The 27,791-nt window shown below is 41.4% G+C and overlaps 1 protein-coding gene across 2 annotated transcripts; it reads right to left on the bottom strand.

Annotated features, from left to right (window-relative positions):
* Positions 1 to 531: 531 nt before the first annotated feature.
* Positions 532 to 27,348, bottom strand: wu:fb13g09 (ATP-binding cassette sub-family C member 5). 2 transcript variants are annotated; one of them, XM_063876488.1, is made up of 29 exons: positions 26,977 to 27,348; positions 24,820 to 25,028; positions 24,175 to 24,330; positions 20,744 to 20,891; positions 19,562 to 19,795; positions 19,042 to 19,215; positions 18,235 to 18,382; positions 16,760 to 16,903; positions 16,370 to 16,482; positions 15,357 to 15,707; positions 15,173 to 15,244; positions 14,878 to 15,002; positions 14,717 to 14,789; positions 13,890 to 14,093; positions 13,612 to 13,737; positions 13,189 to 13,294; positions 12,910 to 13,094; positions 12,362 to 12,508; positions 11,331 to 11,460; positions 10,271 to 10,424; positions 6,541 to 6,669; positions 6,158 to 6,344; positions 5,550 to 5,639; positions 4,923 to 5,115; positions 4,650 to 4,809; positions 3,739 to 3,817; positions 3,534 to 3,647; positions 2,988 to 3,152; positions 532 to 2,115 (listed from the first exon to the last, which is right to left on the bottom strand). In XM_063876488.1, exons 2-29 carry the CDS (start codon positions 24,996 to 24,998, stop codon positions 2,023 to 2,025), a joined length of 4,179 nt encoding a protein of 1,392 aa, XP_063732558.1. In that variant the 5' UTR covers positions 24,999 to 25,028; positions 26,977 to 27,348; the 3' UTR covers positions 532 to 2,022. The 2 variants fall into 2 exon arrangements, with proteins under 2 accessions (XP_063732558.1, XP_063732557.1); XM_063876487.1 differs by having other exon boundaries at positions 24,820 to 25,008.
* Between the last annotated feature and the right edge of the window lie 443 nt (positions 27,349 to 27,791).

The following is a 27,791-nucleotide window of genomic DNA, read 5'->3' as shown; positions in this document are numbered from 1 at the left end:
TCATAACTCCCTTTAATATTGGCTCTTAGTTGCTTTGTTCCCAAATATTCTATCAACATTCTGTTTAGCGTTTCCTAGATGACCATGTTTGATCATAATCCACAGAGCAAAAGGTGTTGCAGCAAATGAAAGTGAAAGGTGAGTTTACAGCTTATTTTCTCCGCAGATAAACAGTTTGTAATGTCTTAAATGTTATTATTCTATAAACTCAGACTCTATCCTACGACGGCAGGTAGACTGGCTCTTGAATAAACTTGAGTGACAAATTATTAGAATGAAACCATTAATACAACCTATGAGCACCAAATGATTTCACAAACAGTCTCCACACACATCCTTAGACATGCAGTATAGAAGGCATGTAATGGTGGGCTTATTCTATAAGATTATGTCATGTTGTGTAGCAAAAACAATCAATGAAACGCACCCTGGAGAATAAACTCAAGGCTTAGAGCCGCGGTATTGTACATCACTACTCATTAGTACAGTGACTAAATAGGTAATATGTAAATAAGTACTGACTGAGTCCAGTTGTTGGTGAGTTGTTTATTTCTAAGTGTAATTTGAATAAACAAGTATCCTTTCACTCGTGCAGCTTCAAGAATTCCAATTGTCATCCACCATGTTATAGGACAGGTATTTGTGTTGCAATGTAGTGCCTTTAAAGGGCCCCAAAGGCTTCATACTGCTTTAACCACCAAATGCACAAGTACTCACTGATCCCTGCACAAAGTCTGATGTGTGCAATCAGAGTGACCCTTTGACATGTAAAATTGCTTAGAAAATTGGACTTTATCATATATAAAAATATTTTTATTTAAAAAAACAAGAACCTTAATAACAAAACAAGATTAAAATCTCAATTTACAAAGGCATTCGTGAAACGTATCGACGCAAAAGAAGGTAATTGCACTTGTATCGATGATTGTATAGCACATACTTAATTATAAGGCAGAATTTCACAATCTACAGCTTTGTGAAAACACAACATTTAAAAGACACATCATTTGTTGATCAGTTTCAACTTTGTTGCACATTATATACTATATTATCCTCTTAAAACCTTACCATCAGTTTAAAATGTGCAGCTTTTAAATACCAGCATTTTGATTATATCTCTAGCCATTTTAAATAAATATAATTAGATCTTTATCTTTGCTGAGTGAGGAAGGGTTTGCACACAGGACTGTTGATATTTCAACATGTTACAATTCAAATTTCTTAAATAAGTTTGAAAAGGAAAAAATAAGAAATGCTGCAACAAGAAACCATTATCATTAATAATATTGCATCCCGAACACATACTTACCCCCCCGATAGCAATATGAGCGATAAGAACCAGCATTTGGATTTAGAGGAAACCTCCAACACAGTACTTGCATGCAGTGTATAAAAGGCATGCTTACATGGCTAACTCCATTATATGACCTGAACATGTGTACAGTGTAGGCACAAATCAAATCTGCCATAATTTACTGAAATAACATAATAACAAAATGCATAAAACAGAAAAATAAACAGAAAAAGTGACAAATAGGAATGGTTAATGAATAGAGGAGTTTTGTCCGGATAAACTGTATTGAAAAATCTATACTAACTAATACAACGGTAAATTCTTGCACCGTGAGGTCTTAGCTACAGAATTGAAAAGACTAAAACTAATTTGGAGTCTCACTGATCAGCTGACCTCCATGAAGAAAAGAAAGCACCAGTGTCCACATGAATTATAAAGTGCTCTTGTCAGAGACGTTGCTCTGATTCACTTGCAGTTGATTATTTGGCCTCCACAAAGAGCAGTCTTCGTTTGCATAGTGAGATTTGACGCGTCCTTCACAAATGTGGTCCCTGGGTCTTTGGTTTGGAAATAAAAAGACATTGCTACAAAAAGAAGCCGTCGTTAGAGCCACTGTATTTATCAACACGCCACTCTCCCACTGCTGCAGGACAGAGTGATGTTTTTTGTGCATTTTGAGGTTTTCCACTGAACATTTTGTAGCATCACCTCTAATATCCACAGTTCTTTTATCTGCTTTGGTTTTCTGAAGCTTCTATCATGGCTCTGAATCTTGAGTTTTTGTCTGCCAACAACGAAGTGGGGCTGTCAAACTCCAAAATCTATGAGGATGAAAAAGGATAAAACGCCATCAGTGCCAGCATATCAAAAGAAAAAAGCAAGTTCAGCTCGCTCATCCTCAAGTTGTACACAGAGAACAAAAATTACGGCATATTATTTTCTCCAAGGTCACGGCAGGCAGTGTATGAAAATAATACAAATGTCTGAAAAATATTGACCTCAGAATGCTTTGTTATGCTTGGTGTATGACGCAAGTATCTGAAACCATTTGACTTTTAAAAAGGTACTTTACACTCAAATGTTGACGCTGTTCCTTCAAGCTATAAGAACGTTTTTCTTCTGCTACATCTCTTAATACAATACACATTTAGAGCTTGAATTAAAAAACAAGTGGTCACCACTTCATTATTACATGTCTAACACCATAGCAAACTGAGCTGACAGCAATTATAGCTGAATAAATGCTGCTTAATGCAAACTGATACAGAAATAAGACCATTCAGGGCTATCTCAAGATCAATAAAACAAGTCAGCTTCATTAAAGTCTGTGTAAAAACTGCCTTTTTACTGGCACATAGAGACCATAGAGCTTCATAGTCACAAATTAGGGGGTTCATTTACAGCATGAGCCTCGTCTATGGGGATGCATCCATCACTTTAAACTCTTCACACTGATGAAGCCTTCGAGAGGTACACTCAACTTATTAACCGGGTTAAAGGCTGTCACTGAAGCTGTAATCATTTGCGTGCATCTCATGTTCGCATCAAAACTCAGCTTTCATACACAACGGCTGAATAAAATGTGCCCTGCCTAAGGGGGCAATTCACACAGTAAATCAAGTGTGTTTCAACCTGGGAATGAGTTTCAACTGAGGGGCAATCATCCAATCAGTCACGTTGCATTTATACACACCTGGCCGTTGTCCAGGACCATGACCCTGCTGCAGCTCATCACTGTGTTCAGACGATGGGCAATGATGAGGGTGGTGCAGCTGCCAAACGCACAGCGAATGGTCTCCTGGATGAGGCGGTCTGTCTCAGTGTCGATGGCTGCTGTTGCCTCGTCTAATATAAGGATCTGAAAACAAAAACATCCCAGGAAAAAATGCAAATGTTACATTAATGAACAGAAATAGAGACTAGATCCAAATAGAGATGTGTTGTTGGTGCCTGTGTTTGCTTTATTAAGTCTTACATAGTACAACAACTTGTATTCTTCATGCCTATTCATGCTTTACCAGTGTATGAGGTGCAGTTCTGTTGTCGACCACTAGGAGACAGTGTTATCCCATGCAGTGCCACATGCACACTAACAGTTCTATCATAATGGGGAGGTTGTTTTTTCTTGTTTTAAAACTGAGGGTAATATCTTACTTGAGCTGCTATAATCATCCGTGTCAAACAGTGTTCCACGTGAATGTGAGCTAGCAGTATTAAAGCAGCATTATATAATCAGCACCTTGCTGTTGCGCAGCAGGGCTCTGGCCACACAGAGTAGCTGTCGTTCTCCCACTGAGAAGTTCTCTCCGTTCTCCGTCACCTCTGAATGGAGCGTATGAGGCAGCAGGCTGATCTGAGGAAGGCCGAAAGGATGTAAAGAGCTGTAAAAGCGAATGTTAGGGGCTTATGAATTGTTGTAATGTGACAATGTAGAGCCATCTTACCATCTCTTTAATATGCGTCTTCTCAAGAGCTTCCCATATCTGCAAATCGGAGTACTGATCCCATGGGTCTAGATTGGTCCTAATGGAAAGAAGATATCATTGTAATGGTCATTAACTGGATTAAACATTATGAGAAATATGAGAAAGAGCTGCAACGCAATAAAGTGACAATACTGCACTCCTTCCCCTCAGATCACTTAAGGCGGAGGTTATAAAAGCAGCGCTGATGTTTTGTTTATGAAAGTCTTGCTGTCAAATTTAGCGTATCTGTTCTTTTGTTTCCCATGCCTAGCACCATTTTTGTTTCCGCAATGATTTCCCTGTGGTGCGTCTTTACATTCACGTTAATGGTTACTGCGTCAATATCATTTACAGTCCCAAATCCATGTTAGTCTCATACACAGTAAAATGGTAAAAAATCTCTAGAAATCTATTTTCAGGCAAATAGTGGGACATGGGATATGTATTCCAACAGTATCACAGGCACTGATGAGCAACATATTCTGCTTATTGACATAAAAAAACAAATTTCTTTGCTGTTTGATCCTTGAGGGGAAACTGTTGCTGATATCTTTGCCACGACTGCATCTTAAAAGATGTTTTGAATCTCAACAGGAATATATTTTTTAGTTTGTATTACTTATTCCACTAGGGGTCCCTCAATCAAAACAAAAGCTGGGAAAATATGGGTACATATATTAAGTTTTTATTTACTTTCAATATCTATATGATGCATCTCGTATATATGTGGCTATCAATATGTTTAGTTGCTATGTATATGTCTCCTGTGTACTGACTGTGGAAAAACCCTGTGAGGAGAATGCACTTAATCTGCTCTGCTTTTTATATTTTTCAAAGCAGGATTAGTGCAGTAAAAGAGCTGTTAATACAAGTAGCTCTCTTTGGATTACCTGACTGTCCCGATGAAGAGTACCGGCTCTTGAGGAATGATGGCTAGCTTGCTCCGCAGATCATCCAGACCAATCTGTGCAATATTGATTCCGTCAATGATAATCGAGCCTCCAGTCAGCTCCACAAGTCTGAACAGAGCTACGCCCAGAGATGATTTTCCTGCAAACACACAGAAAAAAAAAAGATACAGTGAGAAGGAATGTGTGATCAAAATACAGATTACAACAGGCTGCACATTCTAATGGCTGGGGGACAGAAAGGGTCACTTATACCGGATCCCGTGCGGCCCACAATGCCGATGGTCTCTTCCGGCCGGATGGTGAAGGACAGATTTTTAAGCACCAGCGGCAGATCATCACGATAACACATCTCCACATCCTGGAAGGTGATGTTCCCCTGCTGAGGCCAGGAGGGGGCAGGAGCATCTGCCTCGGGACTCTGTCGGGGTGCTTCACTCTCGAGACTCTGAGATAAGGAATGGAGATGGTATCTGGTATTAATCTCTAAATCTCTCTTGAGGTACAAGCTCCCTAACTGATGTGTAGAGATTTTTTCTCTCAAGGAGCTTTTCTCTGCACTTGAAACGAAGAAAAGAAAAAAGTAGACTTGATATTCGTATCTTTGCTGTTTGATGACTGTAGTGTGAAACAAGCCCTGTCATGTGCTCTGGAGTGTGTTAAGACCTCACACTGGGTTTCTATCTGCTTCCTGCTGGGTTTATTACACATACACAATCAAGTGCACAAAAAAGTACACACATACACATGTCAACACATGCCAGCTAACATGGTCTGTTATTCTGAGCTACTCTGAGCTGCTGTGATTCAAGACAGTATACCAGTCTCTGTGGCCATATACTGAATACTCCACCTCCTAACTCTGCTCATCGACGCTCTTACCTTTATATAATGATTAATCCTCTCAACTGACGTAAACCGAGCTTCGGTCTCCGTGAGCAGCCGCACGGTGAACTGCAACAGGCCGTTCAGCTGGAGGTGAGAGAAAAGAGAGGTGGAAGGTTAATGGTTAATGCTGTCGCCCCAATTACATGAAACACTTGGCATTTACATGTGCCGCTCCCCTTCAACATCGGGCATTACAACTGTCAAAAGATCTACAACCAGGTAAACACATATGCTAATATTGCTCCGACATAATATTCTGAAAGGGCTCTGCTGATAATCACATACACTGAGCATTTAAGAAAATAATGATGAGACAAAAATGTGAATGTCTAACAATGACAAAAAAATCCCATAAAGAAAGGCAGTTAAAAAACAAAAAGTCACTTTCAAACAGTAAACAATTCAATACCACTGTTGAGCTAAATTCTACAATACTATAACAAGGCTTTTGTAGTAGCGTTTAGAAACTCGGGAGGCTTTACTTTGCTGCATTTCTAATCCTGTCTGGAGCTTGAAACTAGCCTCTTATAAGCCCTTTAAGACTACTAGGGCTGCCATTGTCTCCATTCACTTTGTTTTACTGCACAAGTTTCTTTACACACCTGCACTGCGTACGATATGGCGAGGCCTGCGTAGGCTGGAGGTATCTGTTTGTGCATGAAGACAATGAAAAGAGCTACACCAGTCGTAAGAGTGATGCTGATGAGGTCCAGGCGAACAGCCAGCCAACGCATAGCGCAGCTAAAGAGGTAGTTGGAGGCCTGGTTGGTGTCCAGTAATTCCTGATATCTGGAAAAAGAGATATATACCCATATCAACCAAAGCAAGAACAACCCAATCCTCTAATTTCAATACCTTTCTGAGAGGAAATGTTCTTGTTTGAGGTTTGCAAATTTTACCCAACAAAGCTTAAACTGAAAACTCCAACAAGAGAGGAGAGAAAAGGATCACATCCATCTCGGACAGGCACTGTTATTTCACTCACCTTTGGAGGAAGTCGTGCCCTCTTCCATAGGCGTGGATTGTGGAGAGTCCCTGAAGGCTGCTGGTGATGTGAGAGGTGAATGGTGATTGGCTGATGTTCTCCAGCCGCTTCAGCTCGCGAATCAGAACCCTGGTAAGTTGTGTGCAAATGCAAAGTGTCAACATCAGTTGGACCAAACACTTCCTTTTTAATGATTGATTGAAAGTTGCATTGTCTTAAAAATCTTCTTTAGGAGGCAGGTATTAACTAACTCCAGAAATGCTGTTTGTTTTGATTACTAACCCTTTGCAGCAGTGAAATAAAAACCTCATAAGGTTTGCCTAATTTGAATGAAAATGCTAGGGTTATTATGTTTAAATCGGCTCCACCATGTGATTAGCAAATCCTTCAAATCAATGACACTAATGATGAACAATTTCTTGGAAAGACTCATAAAAAAACTCTTATTTTAGACCCCAATAAGGACTGTTACATTCTATATGAAATATAAAGAACAAACCTTTGGCATTTCTTAAGTTTCTTGGCCTGATAATATTGATCAAACTGAGATTGTCGGAATTAGCCACTTAGTTATTTATTAAGATACTAAAAACAGCACAGACATTAAACCTGCATGCCGAAGTCTGGATAAAGAATGAAGTCCGGAAAAATGCTCTAATGATGCAGTGTTATGTCGGGCAGGTAATTCTTCTGCGAAAAGCCCAGGTCCTTTCCCACTATCTGATGCATGTGCTATGTTTTGAGCCCCTGCCTCACCGTCAATGGGGTAGTGTGAGCGAGAGGGGTTTGTTGACAAAGGTGGGTTTGTCTTTCTACTTTTAGACACCGAGATAAAATGGATGGTGCATGTGAATTACGGGTCTCCCATAAATCATTTGGTTTTCTCATAAAAGCCCAAAAGAAAGAGGGAAAGAAACATGACACTTCCACGCTCGGAGGCTGTGAGCCAGACAAACATGTTTATGCCCTCGGCAGTTTAATTTCAGTATTCAATAAAGGGGCTGTTTTAGAAGTGGGTAATTTCCAGGGGAGATCCAGTTTGATGTAACATCTATACTGTACATATCCTGGGATGTCGTGACTTGCAAGATAGAGTCTTTTTTTTAATTTAAAAAGTGTTGCCAGCTGGGGATCATATCCTCTTAGATCTTGTTTGGTTAATAATCTATCAAAGTTACACTTTAATTCCACTTGCATTGCCTACAAATTAAGCTTCTCTTAAAATATACATGCAGATATTTTATAATTAATTGCTCCCTCAAGAGACAAGATGGTGTCAGATCTGATTAGAGAAGTCAAAAATTACGGTTCATATAGGGACAAGATATCAAGACATCGCAGGGTCTGAATGCGGGCGGGTTTCCCCTAAAACATTCAACTTGATCATACATATTATTGTGTCTTTAAACCAGCACACACAGAGTCATGCTCTTTGAGAAACAGGAAATAACACTGTGGTTATTTCCCAAGATACCAGCGAGCTGTTGTTCCCCTCAGTGGGTTCACCTTTTTTTGCACAATTGCTGTAAAACCATAAATAAGGACTAAAGCAGAGTCATCAGATCATCCGGAGCACTCATGCAACATTGAACACAGAACAGAAGCTGTGAAAAATGTTATCAATGACTGATAACGCTCCACACCCCCACAGATAACGATTATCACTGCAGCTCGTTCACAGTTATTTACCTTCAGTACCCTCCAATAACCTCTACTCATCTAATTTGTAATCATTATGGGTTGTGATGCCATAAATGTTGTTGTACACAGCAGTAGACACCTAATTATATTGACCACATACAGTGGGGCAAAAAAGTATTTAGTCAGCCACCAATTGTGCAAGTTCTCCCATTTAAAAAGATGAGAGAGGCCTGTAATTTTCATCATAGGTACACTTCAACTATGAGAGACAGAATGAGAAAAAAAAATCCAGGAAATCACATTGTAGGATTTTTAATGAATTAATTGTTAAATTCCTCGGTAAAATAAGTATTTGGTCACCTACAAACAAGCAAGACTTCTGGCTCTCACAGACCTGTAACTTCTTCTTTAAGAGGCTCCTCTGTCCTCCACTCGTTACCTGTATTAATGGCACCTTTTTGAACTCGTTATCAGTATAAAAGACACCTGTCCTCAACCTCAAACAGTCATACTCCAAACTCCACTATGGCCAAAACCAAAGAGCTGTCAAAGGAGACCAGAGACAAAATTGTAGACCTGCACCAGGCTGGGAAAACTGAATCTGCAATGGGTAAGCAGCTTGGTGTGAAGAAATCAACTGTGGGAGCAATTATTAGAAAATGGAAGACATACAAGACCACTGCTAATCTCCCTCGATCTGGGGCTCCACGCAAGATCTCACCCCGTGGGGTCAAAATGATCACAAGAACGGTGAGCAAAAATCCCAGAACCACACGGGGCGACCTAGTGAATGACCTGCAGAGAGCTGGGACCAAAGTAACAGAGGCTACCATCAGTAACACACTACGCCGCCAGGGTCTTAAATCCTGCAGTTCAAGACGTGTCCCCCTGCTTAAGCCAGTACATGTCCAGGCCCGTCTGAAGTTTGCTAGAGGGCATTTGGATGATCCAGAAGAGGATTGGGAGAATGTCATATGGTCAGATGAAACCAAAATAGAACTTTTTGGTAAAAACTCAAGTCGTCGTGTTTGGAGGAGAAAGAATGCAGAGTTGCATCCAAAGAACACCATACCTACTGTGAAGCATGGGAGTGGAAACATCGTGCTTTGGGGCTGTTTTTCTGCAAAGGGACCAGGACGACTGATCCGCGTAAAGGAAAGAATGAATGGGGCCATGTATCGTGAGATTTTGAGTGAAAACCTCCTTCCATCAGCAAGGGCACTGAAGATGAAGCGTGGCTAGGCCTTTCAGCATGACAATGATCCCAAACACACCGCCAGGGCAACGAAGCATTTCAAGGTCCTGGAGTGGCCTAGCCAGTCTCCAGATCTCAACCCCATAGAAAATCTTTGGAGGGAGTTCAAAGTCCGTGTTGCCCAGCGACAGCCCCAAAACATCACTGCTTTAGAGGAGATCTGCATGGAGGAATGGGCCAAAATACCAGCAACAGTGTGTGAAAACCTTGTGAAGACTTACAGAAAACATTTGACCTCTGTCATTGCCAACAAAGGGTATATAACAAAGTATTGAGATGAACTTTTGTTATTGACCAAATACTTATTTTCCACAATAATTTGAAAATACATCATTAAAATCCTACAATGTGATTTTCTGGATTTTTTTCTCATTTTGTCTCTCATAGTTGAGGTATACCTATGATAAAAATTACAGGCCTCTCTCATCTTTTTAAATGGGAGAACTTGCACAATTGGTGGCTGACTAAATACTTTTTTGCCCCACTGTACACGAAGCTCCTTTTCATTGGCATCTTTGTTTTGTGCATGATTCTTTTTGATTTATCCTTTAATTAAATGTCTCTAGCTAGCAGCTTAAAACTTAGATATTTGTCTAAGGAGACGGTGGAGATCTTAACTAAGCTAAGTGTTTACTTTACACATGACTGTAACCGCAAATGCGTCTGCCAGCAATTGTTTGTTAACACTTAATGATTATCTTTAGTGTGTATCTGTCGTCTTATTTGGATGTTTTTCTGCCCCTTGTGGCCAAACGTAATGGCAGATGAGATGAAGTGTAATCCCAGGTTTATAGCCAAGAGCAATGACAACAGCAGGAGTGATGAGAGTCTGACCTGGACACACGGTTGATGACGCAGAGGAAGGCTCCAATGGGCAGGATGGAGATCAGAAACCACGGGAAGACAATGCTCACCATTCCCAAGCAAAACAGCACCAGGGTCAGGTTCTGTAGCAGCATCTCAGCTTGCATGGTGAGGCGCACATCGACTTTGGAGGAAACACATATTATATATCAGACAAACTGCATGAGGTCTGACCCATCTGGCTCTTTCATTGGATTATTTGGCACCAGACCATCAACTTATGGCATGTAGCTCAAACCTAACATACAATAATAACAAAATGATGGCACAAGTCAAGGCTAAAGTACATCAAATAATACGTAAACAAAAGGAAGGACATTCTTTAAAAAAGGCACCTAGTTCAAAAATTACTTTTGGCTTCTGTGAATGTAATAAAACAATCAAACATAGATCGGTAGTTTAACAATACCTTTCTCTATTACTCACAACTGCAAAGTATTGTCATAACAAAACATGCACATCCTCTGGTTTCTATCCGGCCCTTTATATCTCCCAGCAACCTTAGGATCTCTGCTGTTCCCTCAAAATTGCAAATAGCCTGCCTTTACTTTTGTTATTCGTATACTTTTTCAAATTTAAGCTCTTGTTAAATGTACAAAAATATCACATGACGTGTTACTTCCCCCATAAACAGATGTTTTGGCCTCTGTTCAGATGTCAGTTTCAGTTGCAAAAGAAACAACAATCATCCAGTATCTGCCCAGCCTGCATGACCCATGGCAACAAAATGCTTATTAAGATAACTTTTGTGTCTCCCTGAATGGGTTTTGCTGGGGTTTTTTTTATCCCAAAAGAGAAAAGAAACACCCATAGAGTCTACAAAACATTAACTCAGATATAATCCAACCACCTGAAATAATATCAACCCACAAAGTCAACCAGTGCAGTGAATAAAATACAACTATGAGAAACTACACTGACTCTTGGCAGTACACCTTGTCAACCAGCGTGACTTCACTGACTGAGAGCTCTCCTGGGGGAGTCAGCTCTCCTGGAGGACGGCTCACAGTCAGGACAAATCAAGTCTCACCTTCATCCATGTCTCTGGAGAAGCGGGTCAGGATACGACCCAGGGGGGTTGTATCAAAAAAGTGCATAGGGCTGAGGAGGAGCCGGCGGAACAGCTTGTCGTGGAGCACGGAGGCAGCCTTCACCGTGCACTGTCAACACAAACAACAGCCATGTTTAAACATGAGATTTGACACATGGAAACAAACAACTTTAGAAGACATACGGAAAGAATCACGACGTGGATCAACAAGTTGGAAGGAAATCGCCTGTCAGTGTGCTCTGCCTCAAAACACGCGATGGATAAATACAGTGGCACTCACATGTTGCCTGTAGAGTTATAAACTCTACTTCACCGTATGCTAAACTTGTGCACAGTGGTGGATCGTTTTTTTTCCTTTTTATTGCGCAAGGCAAGCTGTCAAGTCTTCCTTTATAATGAGTTTCTGGGAGGCTGACATAAAGGTCATGACCTAATGAGCAAGAGACATTTCACCAATAAGACAGAAATTACAAGTGGCAGCAGAGAACAAATTAATTCTATTAATGGAATATTCAACACTCCAAAAGATCTCTTAACAGCTGGGGGTAAGAAAAAGATTAGCCGTCTTTGGAGAATTAGCAATTTCAAGTGGCACACATTAATGTGGGGACCTAACCTCTGCAACACAGTGTCAGGACGGGTTAGCTTGAAAAAGAGGACGCACACCCGAAGGGGCACTGACATGCAGGCACACATCTTTCCATTCTGTCGACTCTCTCTCACACACACACACAGATGCACACACGCACACACACAAACACGTTGTTAAGCTGTGAGACATGGCAGTGGACAGATAAATGGATTTGGCCTACAGGCATTTTCAATTATAGCACTGGAACCATGAGAGCATGAACAAATGACAATACAGACAATTAGGGAGGCGCACTGCTTATCTGTACACCACTAATATATCAACCTTCTAATGTTGCTTTCATACATCGCCATGGTTTTGCAGTTCGTCCCTGACGAAGCATGTGATGGAAAGAGGGGAGTCTCTGAGGAAGCCTTACCTTCACAAACACCAGCCCTCTCATTGTCTTCAGCAGTAAAGAAGCTCCCATGGACGCCACATAAACAGTCGAATAGTACTGAATGTGCGGGTTGAGTCTCATGCTGTTGCTCACCATCGTTTCATTTGTCGAGATTAATGATGTGTTCTGAGGGCAGATGGAGCAACAAATTACCAAGTGTGGGGGAAAAAAAATCCAATCTCTCCAATTGAAGGATATTTGCCGCTAATGACAGTGTGAAAAGCCCATTTTTGGAATACAAAAAAATACATGGAAATCAGTCAGTTCAATGATGTTTACGATTCCAATCACATTTCTCACAGCAGCCAGCGCCTGCTTTGCCACACATCTGTTTCTTCACTGCTTGTGCTTGGGTTTAATTAAGTTTACTGAGGTGCCGTTACTTTTTTAATCATGCACATTCAGATTAATGCTCAGTCGGCTGCCACAACTCACTGGAGCATAGTAGTTATTTTTGTTTTGGGAGCCAGTACACATTTAAAAAAGAGGCGTCTATTATAGTACAGCAGGGTCGTCTCCAAACTCACCCCACTGCCCTGCCTGATCCAGTGACTCAGCCACCAGTTACTGAAGGCTATGGTGCCTGTGGTGGAGAGGAAGAGGAATACGTTGATGATGAAGACTATTGGACCTCCTGCTGCTTTGATGTAGGCAGCATACACAGACCAGGCGACTGCACCGGAGCCCTTCTCCTCGGCTTTCATCAGACCCTCTGAATAGAAAGAACATTACTTGTAAAACATTCTCACGAGAAAAAAAAGCATTTATTGTGCACGTGGAGCATGAAAGGTTTCAGGGTCCCTCACCTCCTTTCTTGATTTCAGCCTTTGGCACGGCCTTAGGAACATCAACCACACTGTCAGGCTTTTCTGCACCTTCCCGTTTGTTTTTTAAATTCTCTTTCACAAGATTCTAAGAGACAAAAACATAAAAAAGGTGAGGTTTAAAACTTGCCAGGGGCAACAAATCTCAGCAGCAGTAACAACACACAGCAAGTCATTTCAAGTGAGATATTGCTGACAGAGTCTTTAGCCTCTCACCAGTACTGTAAATCAATGCATGCATAACTAATGAAAGGCCATGTTTGCATTAACATTTCCAGCTACTGGGGTTGCCTTTCTGCTCCTATGAATTATTCAGCTTGTAATGTTCATTGTTTTTGTGCATTGGGGGCAAAGATGCCTTACTCAAAAGAACTGGCCTGGATCCACATGTGCCCCTGGCCTTACCTCCTGTTGCATGCTGTTGAATAGGCTGGCATAGTCACGCTCTCTACACATTAACTGAGCATGGGTGCCATGCTCAGCAATCTGCCCGTCCTTCATCAGAATAACGTTGTCGCACTCGGGCAGGTACTAGAAATAAAAAGAAATAGGCACATTTAAAAAAGCTAATCATCAATAAATCATGGAATATTATTAGCAAGCTAAAACCACAAATCAGTTATGTTGTAAAAGACACATTCAGAATGAAAATGTGGTAACAGAAATTTCCCATGGTGGCTTACTTGCAGCTGGTGCGTGACAAAGAGCACCGTCTTGTCTTTGCCGGCTTCTTTGATAGCTTTATGGAAGACATGGGAACCCACACAAGCATCAACAGCACTGAGAGGATCATCCAGGAGCAGTAAGGGCCGCTCGCTGTAGAGGGCCCGGGCCAGACTCACTCTCTGACGCTGCCCTCCACTCAGGTTGGCCCCCCTCTCTCCAATCTAGAAAAAAGAAAGTATACAAAAACTAAAAGCTCAATAAAATGTCTCCTCTCGTTGTGGTTGCACTCAATTGCAAACAATCAATTGCATAAACTAAGACTGCTGCACACAAGATTAAAGAAGCATGTACCGTAATTTCCGGACTATAAGCCGCTACTTTTTGCACAAGCTTTGAACCCTGCGGCTTATAGTCCGGTGCGGCTTTTCTATGGATTTTTCATGATTTTTGTGATATCGTAAGAGGTTTTGTTTTGGTTTGTTCCGCTGTTGTACGGCACTACTTTGCCTGGGCGGAAGGGCATGTGATCAGACACACAGTCACGGGGAAAAGAGTGGTATGTTGGTCACATGTCCGTCCGCCAGGCAAAGTAGTGCCGTACGCATTAGCGTGAAAAAGAGACTAGATTAGCAAGAGCAAGACGAGTACCGTCATTTCCGGACTATAAGTCGCTACTTTTTGCACAAGCTTTGAACCCTGCGGCTTATAGTCCGGTGCGGCTAATGCATGAACAAAACAGGATTTTCCCCTAATTTTAGCTTGTGCGGCTAATATTCAGGTGCGTCTTGTAGTCCGGAAAATACGGTAATTTAATCACAAAATCTTATTATTTACACGCAGATACCTCAGTCATGTCCCCATATGGGAGCTCTGCAAGATCTGGGAGAAGGCAGCAGGCTTCCAGGACAGTATTATATCTGATGAGGAAATTAAGAAGAAATATGTTAAATGAGGAATAAATCTCAAGCTCTATAATATGAATTAATATGCAGAAGTTGATCTTACTTCTCTGGGTCATACTCGTTTCCAAACAGGATATTTTCCTTCAGTGAGTCATTGAGGATCCAGGCTTGTTGAGCGACGTAAGCAAAGCCGCCGCTGACAGCTACGTGCCCCTCTAACAGGGTCATCTGTAACAAAAAAAAAAAGAAGGTTGGAAGCAGAAAAAAAACCCTGGAACATTCTTTTTTTTAAATTGTGGGTCATTGTGCGGCATGGGGAGAGAAAAGAAAGATAAGGTTCAGGAAGACTACCCTTGGGGCAGCTATTCATGCATCTGCAGGAACTGGACAAACCTCACCTGTCCAAGTAGAGCGGACAGAAGAGAGCTCTTTCCTGTACCAACGCCTCCACAGATTCCAACCAGTGAACCCTACAAAGGGATGAAAACAGTTGCATTGGGAAATTCTAAGAAGCAGAGAGGTTTGTCCAACGCTTCAGAAAATAATGTCCTTCTTCAAAGTAATGTATGCTTGTGTTGTTACCCTCTTAATGCGTAGGTCGATACGGTGCAGAGTCTTGTGCAGTGGAGGTCGTATGCTTTGTGTGGAGGAGATAGTGCTTTGTGGACTCTCCTGCTCCATATTTGTGAGGAGACTTTGAGCGTTAGGACCTTCCTTGTTGGCTTTGCCTTCCTCTGTGGAAATATACAGGCTGAGCTTCTCCCTGCGCAGCACGCGCTTCATCCCTCCCCGTTTCTTCGGAGGTGGGTTGGGTTTTGCAGGAGGAGGACGCGCCTTTTCCCAAGCTAGTGTGGCGTCCCGAAATTCCACGGTGTTGCTAGGATCCTCCATTTTGACCAAAACAACCTCTCTGTCTTCCATCATAAAGAGCCTCTGTGGAGACAGACACAACAGGTTATGTTACGCTGAATACAATAAATGAATAAAAACAGCTCAAAGTTCCTGACTAGATAGATAGATAGATAGATAGATAGATAGATAGATAGATAGATAGATAGATAGATAGATAGATAGATAGATAGATAGATAGATAGATAGATAGATAGATAGATAGATAGATAGATAGATAGATAGATAGATAGATAGATAGATAGATAGATAGATAGATAATGTGAGACATGTTAGCAGTGCCTATACACTACTTTGCCTTTTCTCTACTTGCTAACGTGATTATTTTATTATGTTCTGCACTAAAAACCACAGAATGCCTCAGGCCTCTTAGTGCATCCTTGGTAGGAACTCTTGCTTACTTAACCCAAGCTGGCTATGTGAGACTTTCCCTCACTAACATGTGACTTTTACCATGCGTTTGGAAAGTATTATGTCAGTATTGGGAGTCGGCAGGTGTCTTTCAGCAGCAACAACAGCATATTTTCATTGGCTGTAAGAATGGTACAACCTGCTTACTCACTGACTTAACCTTGAAGTTAAACACTACATGGCTGAGTTAAACAACATAGTGCGATGCGTTTGGGAACATGTATTTCGTTGGCTCTGTGAGAAGTCATTGTCAAGACTTGTCTAAATGTTCTCACCTGAAATCTTTTCACTGCGACCGCACCCTCCGACAGTGATCTTACAGCCATTGGTGTGACTTTCAAGGAAAAGGTCATGGAGTTGAAAACTGCAACCACAGTGAAAGCCTGAGGTAGGAAGTGTAGAAATGGAGACGGTTATGCACAAACATGCTAACCTGGGGAATCACCCCACTTAAAAATGTAGAAATGCTCATAACAGCTAGAGACTTTTGACATCAAATCAAATTGTTAAAATATCCATTTCATATAAGTAATCTTTGTTTTATAACAAAACATTTGGAACTCATATTTTCAACCATACATCTAGCGTTTCCAGTGAAGAAAGACGAATCCGAAATGGATTTGTGCACAACGGTTGACATAGAAGAACATGTTTGAATACCTGAGCTGCAGTGAGGTCGTAGCCCAAAGCCATATGTAGGGTGAAAGTGCATGCGCTTGCTATGACCACAACAATGGGAGCCACGCCCACTGTGAGGCTGTGGACGACCCCAGCTTTCTCCAGTATTCCCCTCTCCTCTGATCGCACCTCTGTTGAGGAGATAAGAGAGAGGAGATGATAAAAATGCAAAGACAGACAGAAAGAGAGAGAGGAAATAAAGTAGGACTCCCAATGGTTGCTTAACATTCAATCAACAACATAGGCTAACTGACATAAATAGATACAAGAGGGAGTCGGAGGGCCCCACATCCATACATGGTTTGGAAAAAGCTTCAAAACCTGTTGAACCATGATAACTGTGCAAGTCTAATGCGCAAATCCACCCCCCCCCCTGCTTCCTCTGTGTTGGTATCTCTCAAATGCACTCTGCTAGCGGCTTTGTTCGGCCAGTTCATTTGGTGCAAACACTGGAACAAACAGCGTGTGCATCTTTCATTTAAACACTGCAGCACTCGAAATACAAGAACTCCTTCCTCCTGCTACTCCATAGGATTATCATTACGCTCCATGGGATTCACTTTGAATATCATGTGTGTTTCTGCAAGGATCACAACGTTAAATTCACCCGCCCAGGGCCAAAACAATGGGATCATCAATTTAACAACAACAGTAATTGAAGGGAATGACATTGCAGCTCTTATAACTCATTGTCCATTAACCTGAAGGGTAATTAATTGTCATTATAACAGGTAATCAAAGGAAAGTCATGAAAACGAGCCCCACCTTGCCAATTAGAAGCATGATTAAAATGGGGTTATGATATTTGTCCACAACATACAGCAAGGGCCTGGTGATAAAAGCCCATGGCTACTTCATGGATAAGTGGAGCAGCTTTGACAACCAATCAAGGGATCATACAGCCCTGAACACCTTGCAAATTAACCTTGAAGCCAAGGGACTCAAACTGGCCCCTGATTAGAGGATAGCACAGGGAACGATTGAAACAACATGAGCTAATGAAAATGGATTTAGGGGTCAGGGGTATCTTGCCGAATCGCTAAGAGTATAAGTCTAATTTCATGTGATAAACCGACCATTTAGTAACTAATTTGCAACAGTGACAGGTGGTCTAATGAGGTGACTCTTTAATCTAGGCGAGTTGTGAATAACAAGCCTAATAAAGCACTTAATTGTATACGTTTTGCATCTTTAGAAAGCAACCGGGTCCTGACCACAAATGTGAAATGAGCAGGGCATAAGGCTTGGTTCCCACACGGTCTTAAACATCAAATTCAAGGCCTACTTCCCTCCAAAAATAGAAAAATAACTTGGATTATAACACAGTCAAGCACTTTCAGAGACATGTCAACACATTTTTTTTGTCAAAACCTTCAAATGTACAAACTTCAAGGATTTAAGGACCTCTGAGAACCGTGATTATGATCTAGCCGAGTCATTTGGGAACCTGACAGCCACTCACTGTGAATATTCTTTGCAAAGGCGTCTTCCCAACAGTACACCTTGATGAACTTAATGCAGCCCAAGATCTCGTTCATCAGCCTCACTCGGCGGTCGGTCACCACCACACACTTTTTGCGGAAATATGCCGTCAGTCTGGATGCGAGCATCTGTCCAGACGGGAAGAGAGGAAATGATGACAAGAGAAATAAGTGGCAGGGGAGGAAATGAAAGCAGACACAATCACATTAGCCGTGCTGCAGGCCTGTCCGGGGGACCAGAGTGATAAATGCCTTTCACAACAATACCGGGGTCTCCGGCTGTCAGGCGCCGACGCAGACTGAGTGTGATTTGAAAGTAACTGCTACAAAAATGACAGAAGATTGATAGCCGAAGACTTATGATGTTTTTTAAAATGCTTCTACGGCCTGAATTACAGCAAAGATTTCATTCTAACCAAATTCTTTTGAAAGTCCTTGCTCAGAAAACTAATGAGTCAGCAATAAAGTATCTGATTAACTTTTGAAAAACTTTAAGAAATGTATTTAATGAAATTGCTTGTCCCAGCTGTAAAATGTACGATCATAACTTTTGGTCAAACTTTTCAGGAATGGTTGTAATTAAAACGCTTGTCACTGCTTTAATGAGAGCGGGCATTACTTGGTATGAATTTTCTAAAAGGCGGTAATGAAATGTTTTGTCCTTGACAGCAATTTACTCTATATTTTGTCTCGTTTCTAACAGCACTGTGCAAATGCCTCAAAAGTTGAACCGAAAAAAGTGTTTGTCCTTTGTCTCACTGTGTCAAAAGTTCTGGCTGAAGTCGTACCATGGTAGGGTAGAAGAGGATGAAAATTGCTGAGCCAAGCAGCGCAGTGGGGCCCAGGAAGTATGCAGTGTAGGACAGACCAAGTATTCCCACCAGGGGCCCCCCAGCCAGCAAGCAGCCTATTGAAACTGCTTCATACAGCCGCTGGCCATCATTCGAGCAGATGTTGATCAGCTAGGGAGAAAGACAGGGAATTAAGATTACATATCACATTTAAAAATGCACAAGGACCTAAATCTTTTCAAGCAGGATGCACCAAAACCTTAAAATCAAATTAATTAAAAATACAGTTGTCCTTTATTTGCACATTTTCTTGTTGGACAATGATTCCTCTTAAGCTGTGTAATCTTAGACAGACTCCCCTCCCTCAGGCTATGGGATTTGCCGAGATCTAAGCAGAAATGGCGTAAGAGCAGAAATTAAATCCATCTCAATCATCTGCATGTAGCGCCCTGCAGCAAGGGGTGATTTCGCTAATTTGGAGATGAGTCCCCCCCCCCCCCAGGATTATATCACCTACCTCGCCTGGTGTGATGTCTTTAGTGTTGCGTAGGCGGAGGATTTTGTGGAACGCAAAAGTAAGAGCTGCCCCACGGAGGCGCGCTGCAGTGCGGTAGTTGACGGCCCACATGAGCGCCACAGACCAGGAGCGTATCAGCTCAGTGAGGAAGATCCCGGCTACCAGTGACAGGCCGTACGGCACACAGCTCACTGAGCTCTGGGAATACTCCAGCAGAGCTCGTACCAGGAGAGCCTGGGGACACACAGGGAGAGGAAGCAAAAGAGTGAGAAAAAAGCAAGGGAGGTAAAAGAATCAGCAAAGAAATAGTAACAGAGCAAGGACATGTTGAGCTGTACATCCGGACAGGATAAGGTCGAGGAAAAAGAACACATAGGAGAGGGCATAATTAGGGAAATGCCATAGATAGACATAAGAAGGGTAGTTTAACCACATAAAAATGAGAAAAGGAGAGAGAAAATGTAAGTAGCATAAGCATAGACAACAGGGGTTCCACAGATAGGCCGTCAAAAAAAAGGCCTGATGGGGATGACATCAGAAAAGCAACACTGTCTGGATGTGTGAAATACATAAACCCGGACTGTACATTTATAAACTGCAGGAAGAATGTTTACAGCAGATTTTTGTGAGAAACGTACTGAATAAATCACACAGGAATGTGAGACACATGCGTCATTGTGTGAGAACAAAATCCACTTAATGCTATTAGTTGCAGGAAATAGCAAGCACATACTGTTCGCATAACCTGCCATCAAAAGGAACAGCTTAGCACAGGAGGAACAACGGGACCGACTGAGTTAAATCACAACCCGGGAATTCCAGACATAATAAGCCTTTATTTTAAGGTGACTTGAAATTTCAGATTTTTATGAATATCTTTAAATCTCTCTGTTGTCTCATACTCCTCCATGTAGGGAGATCTAAACCCCAAATTGTGGCACCAAAGTGTGACGGCGAATAAACCAGCTAATCTAAAGGCATTAATATGGGTTTCACTATCTATGGCTTTGTAATCTCTCAGTATGTTTTCTTTTCAATTTCCACACCAGCGTGAAACCGGATAAAGTGATTTTCAGAAAATACACTCCAACTTGGGATTCCAAGACGGCAAACATGCTGAAAGGCCTATTAGTCGAATCAGCAGATTATAAAAGGGAACAGCAGGATTTGGACGATACTCACGGGCCCAATGAAGCCTGCCACCATTGTGAGGAGAAGAGAAAGGATGGCCACCAATACGCGGGTCTGGCAAAACCTCCAGAAGACTCTTGTCAGCGATGCACCCTCTCGCCCTCGACTCTTCAGCTCGTCATGCCACAAAGTTTCGAGCCTGGAAACAAAAAAAACCAGGAGCACAAAAGGACTTATTGACCCACAGCACAACATCACTCCATTAATAACTAGCTTCAGGTTCTGAAAGATAACTTTAACAATCAAAAAGCCAGAATGATTTATCCGATGCCACATTAAAAATGCCCATGTAGTACCAAACCACAGAGATATTTAGGTTTAAAAAGATACAATCATCATAAAATGATAAATTACTGTGTTTAAAAAAAGAATCATTTGAATAAAAACCTTAATAATAAAGACCTACAATATACAATCATGAATGACGCATCGCATAATCAGACTGAGAAAGGTACGACTAAACATGTTACCAAAGAGGTGCTTATGTACTTTTACTGCCGTATAATGCCCCTTGAAAAGGGGTAAAATATTGTGTTGGGCAAATGCATCATCGCTAATGACTCTATAAAGCAGCAGCAGAGCAGCTGCAGAAAGTAATTTACGCCCTAATGACTTTATTAAAAACGTATCAGAGATAGAAGAACATTAAACCAACTAGACTCTCACACAGCCTGATAATTACTACTTGAAGTCAAATAGCGTTGAATCTAAGAAATTAAAATTAATAGCTGCACAGAGCACAGCTTGAGACACCGATAATGAGACTTTTACGTGAGTGGTTTGTGTTGCTAAATCCCATCAACGGACAAAGCAAGGAACATTGAAGAATGTATTAAAAGAGCAGCTAAACAATATATAACGGGTACATATTGTATATACTTTATATCCATCGTGATGTGCATTTAAATATATATTTTTGCAAGTGTGTGCAGTGGTGAAATTTAATTGCCGCACTTGTACTTATGCATTACACTTTTATGTGACTACATTCAGCGGCAAATATTTTAACTTAAAATACATTTGATGCATTTAGTTACTAGTTAATATTCAGATTTTTAATATACAAAATATACATCTAATACTGAATTAGCGTGTATTATTTAGGGTTAAGCAACCCAGTATTATATAAAGTAAATCGAATAAACCCCTTTTTTCAATAGTTTAATGTCTATGGTGCCTAAATGGGCCATTCTGCATAAAAAGCACTTTTACTTTTGGTACTTAAAGTACACTTTGAATGCAGGACTTTTACTTGTAACACCGTAGAACTTCTACCTTCACTGGTAGTACATAATCTAAGTAGAAATACTTCTTCCACCTCTGATTGTGTGCATGGTCACACACATGAATGGAAACGAGAGCACCAGTGTTGGATCCAAATAAGGAGCGATTTGCTTTTAAACATGGCTGACATGTTCCAAACAGCCATCGTCTCAGTTTGCCAGATGGCAGGCGAGGCTGATGTTTCTCAAGTGTGTTGGCCAGGACATTGCGTTCAAGGTTCGCACCTCACTGAGCACCAACAAGTGTCAACTCTCCCAGGGTTCTTTTCCCATTCCCTCTCTAGCCATCATCTCCGCTTTGCATCGGGGTTGCATAACTGTTCTTGCTATGTTAACACAAATAAAGACCTCTCGTCTCCAGCGGCTTTGCAGCGCACCATCGCCCACCCGCGCCAACGTGATAGCTTTGTGCTCCTGCGCTGCTTCCCTTTCATGTGCTCTTTAGCATACACAAAGCAGCAGCGGCAGCACTAAACCTCCAGGCCGTGAGCCAGAGCCTTTTAATGGAACCGGTCATTTACAACCCACACAGTCGTTACCAGACACAAGAGTGAACTTCCTCAAATAGAGCTCTTTATTGTCAAGTCATGGTGCCATGACTCGACAGCATGTAAGTGATGGAAAAAACATTGGTTTTATTTTCTGTGAGAAACCCTAAATGCCCCCCAATGAGATTATAGTGAGTCTTTATTGTTCCTTCATAGAATTAGTGCATTACTACAGGGCATTTCTCAGCCTGTGGTTTGGCAGGAAAACCCTGATTTCTTATTTCATTGTGTGCTCCAGCCTGGCTCCAGTCAATGACAGCTAATGGATGTGGCAGTGCGCGGCAGGTACAGGAGATAATGACATAACCACCAAAGTCAGGCACTAACTCTCACTGTAATCTCTAATCCCAGCTATTCTTAGCAGCCACCCATCCCAGCACAATCCTGTGTTTGTAAAGAAAGACTGGAGGTTCATCAATTAAGTCTCACTGCACGGATTGAGCAGCCTTACACAATCCCATTAGTTTGTTAACATGGCAGGGAATCTCCTGATTTGTACTGAACTTGCTCACGTGTAGGGCAGGGAAAGCAAAGAAGGTTTCTCAATATTTGTTCAAAACATAATCACAGTGTGTGAGCAGTGTGAGATAGATCAGTTTACCTGAAAACACCCTGATATAATAACCTCCACTGAGAACCTAAGACAAAAAAACACAACTTTTCACCTTTAATGGATCACTCTTTGCATCATAACGTGTCTACATTACAAAACATCGCTACTTTGTATTTTTTGCAGGATTTGAGCACCCTTTTCACTTGATTTAACACTGATTTAATGTTAAAAGGAAAACTAGCGAGCACATACAATCTTCCACTTCTGCAAATGTGACAGTGTATTTCCACCACTGATGAATTACCATCCATGCAAAGAGGGCAACAAGGTCTCGGTTCACTACTGTTCATTTGTGATTTGTTTATTTGCAAATTAGCAGGGGATCCCACAACAGAAGCTAATACTGTATTTACTGTACTGTCTTTACTATATTGTCTTTTCACCTTCCACAACTGCATTTTAGACTCACAACTGCTTGACACAAAACTGTAAAAAATAGCAGGGCGTAAACATAACTTAAACTTAATTAATAAGTGCATACATGGAATTGTCAATATTCCTGTCCATGTTCAAGGTAGCAAAAGGACACAACCAGTGGAGGGACCAACTAAAAGTTTGGGCACAAAAATGGAAATCTGTGGCACAGGGTGACGGGCGATGTCAGGCTCTAGATAAACATGCTACACTTGTCATGATTAATTTCATTGTGGTGGTTTTGTTTAGCTAATAATATCAGTATTTGTTAAGAGTTTCAGTAGTCTAATCATCCTTTTAAAAGAGGACAAACACAGCTCACACATAATCACATTGATTCTATAATGTAAATGCACAAAATTCAACTGTGACAGAAAAAACGTCATATTCTCCTCAAAACTGGCTTTTATGCGTCTGCTTGGATAAAAAAATGTGGCAAATAACGGAAGCTAATTTAAGTAATGTCTCATTTCAATACTGTGTTGGAGTATCAAATAGAGTCTTTTTTGACATTGCAAGCCACTTTCATAAAGGCAAACCTCAGCAGTGCTCCAGTTACCTCACCTTTGGCAGTTGATCTCAGCGGCTTCATGGCAAGACAGTCCCCACACATCGTCTATAGACAAGCTGGACGCCCGGAAGGCCTTTAGTGCCAGTGGGGAGAGCCAGTGCAGAGTCATAAATGAAAAGAGGCCGGCGTTATCGACTGGGTGCTGGTGCCTGGAATAGTGGAGAAGACGTTGAAAAGGGTGAGATGTCTAAAAGGGAGGTATTCAGAGAGGTGCTATGTTGGGGTAGCAGGCCCGCGTAGGCCGCTGGGAAAGAAGAGGCGCCTTTGCTTGCCAGAGTCAATGAAAGGTGAATCATGCCTGCAGTGTTTGAACAGTCATTTGCACAGTCTTCACAGAAATTTAAGAGAGCAGCGAAAAATAAATTCAGAGGGCAGTTTATCAGCCGACAAATGTTCAAACATCAATGTGTCTGCTGGCGGGGATAAGTTCCCATCTCTTATCATGGCCTCATGCAACTCCTTCAGTCAGCATATCAAGCAGCAAACACAACAAATGTGAACTTTTGTGTCTATGTGTGTATCAGTGTATCTTTAAAATGTGCCTGTTAATGTTCCAGCCTCAAACTGTCTCTGTCGGCCTTGATCTGGCTCTGTCAAAGTCGCCACATGAAGAAATACAATTTAAAAAATGTGTTTACCTGTGTGTTATCCTGAAGGGTTTTAAAAGCTGCAGGCTTTGCCTGTAACGGCCTCGTCTCTTTTGCCCTCTCTCTGCTGAAGCCTCTGCTTCCTCTTCTGCAAGCTCTGGTAGTGGAGGCAGGGAGGACAGTGGTAGGCCCTCCACCCGCCCGGCAGCGTCCAGAGCATCAGAAAACATGACAAAACCTCTGGGGAAGGAAAAGCAAAACTATCACAAAAAAATTCTATATAAGTGACAACAACATGCAAACATACTTTTACATTCCGTTGGTATCAATACTGTTACTGACAGAGCTCCTATTTTGATTCTTCAGAGATCTGATCAGACATAATCGATGAGAATTAGGCCTAGAAATTGTCAGTAAAAAGTGAACATTTTTGTCACCATTTCCAACAGGCTCAAGCTGATGTTTTCAACTCGTTTGTTTTTACTTACCAACATTCCAAAACCCAATGACATAATCTGCACTTCAATATAAGAAAAGCAAACTCAGAATTGTTGTAAGTTTTATTTTTTTATTCTGTCAGTCAGCTCATTGATTTATCAATGGAACTATTCCAAAACATTAAGCATTGTCATACAGTTTTTTTCTGAGATGTTTATTTTTCTTTGTTCATGAAGAACATTTCTTTGATCTACAACCACATGTGAGCCTAACTCTCAGTGGGAAAAAGCAGATGAAGCAAGGTAATCGGCCTGTCCCATCCTCATTTAACCCAGAGAACGATTAGTGTTTTGCTGAATCACTCTTTGAGACGCAGATAGGCTTGAGAAATCACCTTTTTCAGAGGTCAGGGACCCTCTCTTGCATACAACTAAAGTGCTTATCTATTTAAAGACGACCTGCCAGCCGCCCTGGGAGCTCGGGAGCAGACATCTGAGCTGCCAGTGTTTCTCTACACCGTCACTGATCCCCTTATATGGCAGAGCCTCGTGACAAGGTCGGACAAACTCTTGTGTGGGTTGCATATAGCTGTCCAGAAAATGTGGTTCATGACGAGAGTAAATACTGAGATTAGAAAGTAGGAGCAGAAACAGAGTCATATTATAGAAATGGATACAATCAGTTCGGCTCATAAATATACAGCAACAAATAGTCAGTGTATAACAAAGCGTGATGGGAACTCAAATCTGGGGTTGTGTTTCCTTCTGCACAACTTGATGCCTATATCATGTGCCTTTTGACATGGGGTTGTGAACGTTTCAAAAACTTGCTGGACAGGTTTCGCTGGCACAACAAAAAGTCAGCAAACAAGCAAACAACCCACGAGTTGCTAGTATGGACACAGAAACGGCTTTGTGGGTTCAGATTTACATGGGATGGAGTATCACCAGATTTATCGTTTAAAAGAGGAACAACACACCTAATAATCCATTTCAGTGTACACATAATCACATTGATTCTTGTTGGCATAACTTGTTTTTCTCCCAACAACATGTATATTGTTTGTACACTGAAAACATTAAACATTTACTTTACTTAAATAGATTATGTCAACAGGTTCTACATAATTGTATTAGGTGAGTTGAAAGCAATAGTATAAGTTGAACCTGTTGTTTTACAAGTCAACTGTCAACTTTTTTTTCAGTGTCAATAAAACTTTTCAATATGTTCACAATGACCAAAATAGTCACACCTTTAGACAACCCCTGTTCGTGTAATGTCTTTTTCTGAACATGGCAGGTCACTTTCATCAGGAAAAACATAAGTCAAAAGTCAAAAGAATAAAGCTTATCTAAAAACTGATACAGGACAAACACTTGAGATAAAGTTAATAAGCACAGTAAAGGTGTATAGTTACACAGAAAAGTTATGTTCTGTTTGGCCAATCTGTGTTTCCAAAAAACAAAGGTCATGATAAAAGGTAATACTGCTTCTGGGATCAGCACAGTTTGAAAGGTTATTGACCAAAAACATTTATAGTCCCCCCCCCCAACATTCCTGTATTAAAGATAGTTGTATCAACCAAAGGGCTACTTGGTCATCGCTTCAAATAACTTATTGCCCATTTGTTCAACTGTTTAACAAGAATATAGCCTAATTTCCTGGTTAGTTTACTTAACCAATATCTCTATCAGTGTATCTTTTAATCAGGGCTTCACAAACTTGAATTACCATCAGTAAGTATAAGTTTTTAATTCACAACACACTTACATTCAAGTCGGCCTTGCTGGGGTCACCTTAGTAGCAGTACAAATCTCAGATCTGGTGTTTATGAGCAGGAAATGCAGATGAAGATGCAGTTGACCATGTTGTCTCTTTTCTAAGTTTGTTCTCATCAAACCTCAACTTTTCCACTCTCACAGACACATGTCCTTCTCCTCCTCCTCCTGCAGCGGAGCCGGGCTCAGATAAAAACACGGGCAGGAAACATGGTAGATGAACATGGTTGACGCCTCACGTGTACACGGTGCGTGCTGCTTCCTCCCAGCAGAGAGTGAGGCTCCGGTTCTTCGTCACACACACGGAGCCCTACACGGAGAGGAATTCCCGATATCACCGTGATGTCCTCGCTGCTCCGCCAACCGGTGACGGCGCTCAACTGTCGCCGTAGTAACGAGGAAGTACACACTGGAGCGAGGGGCGGGCAGGGGCCGGACCACGTCAGAGTCCGGCTCGCACTGGCCTCTGATTGGCTACTCCTGAACACATAATACTGTAGATGCCTGCTGGCAGTGCAGATGCAGGAAGAAGATGTAACCAAAGGAGAAAAGCCCTTAAAGAGGGACAGCGGCAATGATGGTAAAATATTGTCCCTATAATACTGTGCGTAACATATAAAGTAAGACCAGATACAGACGCTACAATTTAGCCTACTGATGTTCCATAAACGTCTTGGAATCAGAATCAGGAGGGAATTGGGGTTTGTTACCTTTTTCTGTCCTAGAATGAAATAAAAAATACATACAAATAAAATAAATACATTAACATAAAAGAATGTGCAAAAAAAGTCACATAATCATAATAAT

This window comes from Eleginops maclovinus, chromosome 23, assembly GCF_036324505.1.
Source record: "Eleginops maclovinus isolate JMC-PN-2008 ecotype Puerto Natales chromosome 23, JC_Emac_rtc_rv5, whole genome shotgun sequence".
In the NCBI taxonomy this organism is placed as follows: Eukaryota; Metazoa; Chordata; class Actinopteri; order Perciformes; family Eleginopidae; genus Eleginops; species Eleginops maclovinus.
The sequence above is the reverse complement of the archived record's forward strand: the minus strand, read 5'-3'. Positions and strand labels throughout refer to the sequence as shown.

Coding starts and splice junctions, on each gene's coding strand:
- wu:fb13g09 (XM_063876488.1), bottom strand. CDS start 24,998: ATGTTTTCTGATGCTCTGGACGCTGCCGGGCGGGTGGAGGGCCTACCA. Junction 5,116..5,549: donor GGATTAATCATTATATAAAG/GTAAGAGCGTCG, acceptor TCCTTATCTCAG/AGTCTCGAGAGTGAAGCACC. Junction 3,153..3,533: donor CCCTGCTGCGCAACAGCAAG/GTGCTGATTATA, acceptor TTTTGTTTTCAG/ATCCTTATATTAGACGAGGC.